The sequence below is a fragment of the Myotis brandtii genome, unplaced genomic scaffold, assembly GCF_000412655.1.
Source record: "Myotis brandtii unplaced genomic scaffold, ASM41265v1 scaffold735, whole genome shotgun sequence".
In the NCBI taxonomy this organism is placed as follows: Eukaryota; Metazoa; Chordata; class Mammalia; order Chiroptera; family Vespertilionidae; genus Myotis; species Myotis brandtii.
The window spans coordinates 1,339,671-1,340,517 of NW_005370916.1; the positions used below are offsets into that span (position 1 = coordinate 1,339,671).

The following is an 847-nucleotide window of genomic DNA, read 5'->3' on the forward strand; positions in this document are numbered from 1 at the left end:
GTGCCCCTGCATACGCGCGGGCAGCCCTCGTCGCCGTCCCCTCTGGCGTATATGCTGAGCCTCTACCGCGACCCGCCGCAGGCGGACATCATCCGCAGTCTGCAGGCGCAAGGTAGGCTGCCCCACCTCCGGGGAGGGGACTAGGGTGGGGCTGCGGCCCCGAGCTGGGGGTGCCGCGGTTGGGGACCTACCCGAGGCGTGGGTCTGGGCCTGGGGGTGTCTGGACGTCTGCACTGGCTAGGGCGCAGGGCTGGTGGGTGGCGGGATTGTGGCGCTCGGGGTGGGTCGGGTCCCCCACAGACACCTCTGGGTTTCGGGTCTTGGTCTGTGTGGGTCAAGCGCGGCACCGTAAGGGGGAGCCCGACTGTGCACTTCTCATCTGTTTTGTGAAACACAGTCTCTGGCGTCCCCGTTTGCGCACCTGTCGAGGGGGCTTGGAGCACTTCCCCGACAAGTGCGTGGGGAGGGCTGGGTGACAGCGCGCAGAAACCCTTAGCACAGAACCAGGGAAAGCAATAAGTGGTCGTTTTGCTGCAATTATTTTGTCTTGTCAAACTTTTTTCTTTTCGAGAGCGAGGGTGAGTAGGTACCGGCCCGGCGCTGAGCGTCTCCGGATGGGAGCCGGCTTCGACACGGGTCTCCAACATGTAGCATCAGGGGTAGAGATGGGACACCCCAAGTCGGGGAGGGAGGCAGGTTTGGGTACTCGAGGCCAGGCTGGGGCGGTGTCAGCATCCCGGGTAACACGGGTTCAGAGCGTAGATTGGGAGGGGGGAGGGGGCAGGGGGGAGTCGGTGACCATGGTGACCTGGGAGTTTCTCCCTCCAGGACCGGACAGCGTGTACTG

The 847-nt window shown here is 64.5% G+C and overlaps 1 protein-coding gene across 1 annotated transcript in view; it reads left to right on the top strand.

The window, feature by feature from the left end:
* The window catches only part of NODAL (nodal growth differentiation factor), a 7,483-nt gene that overhangs the window by 279 nt on the left and 6,357 nt on the right, over positions 1-847 (top strand). Inside the window, exon 2 of the mRNA XM_005882716.1 lies at positions 5-112. Coding sequence (XP_005882778.1) covers positions 5-112 — 108 coding nt within the window. The remainder of the gene's footprint in view (positions 1-4; positions 113-847) is intronic.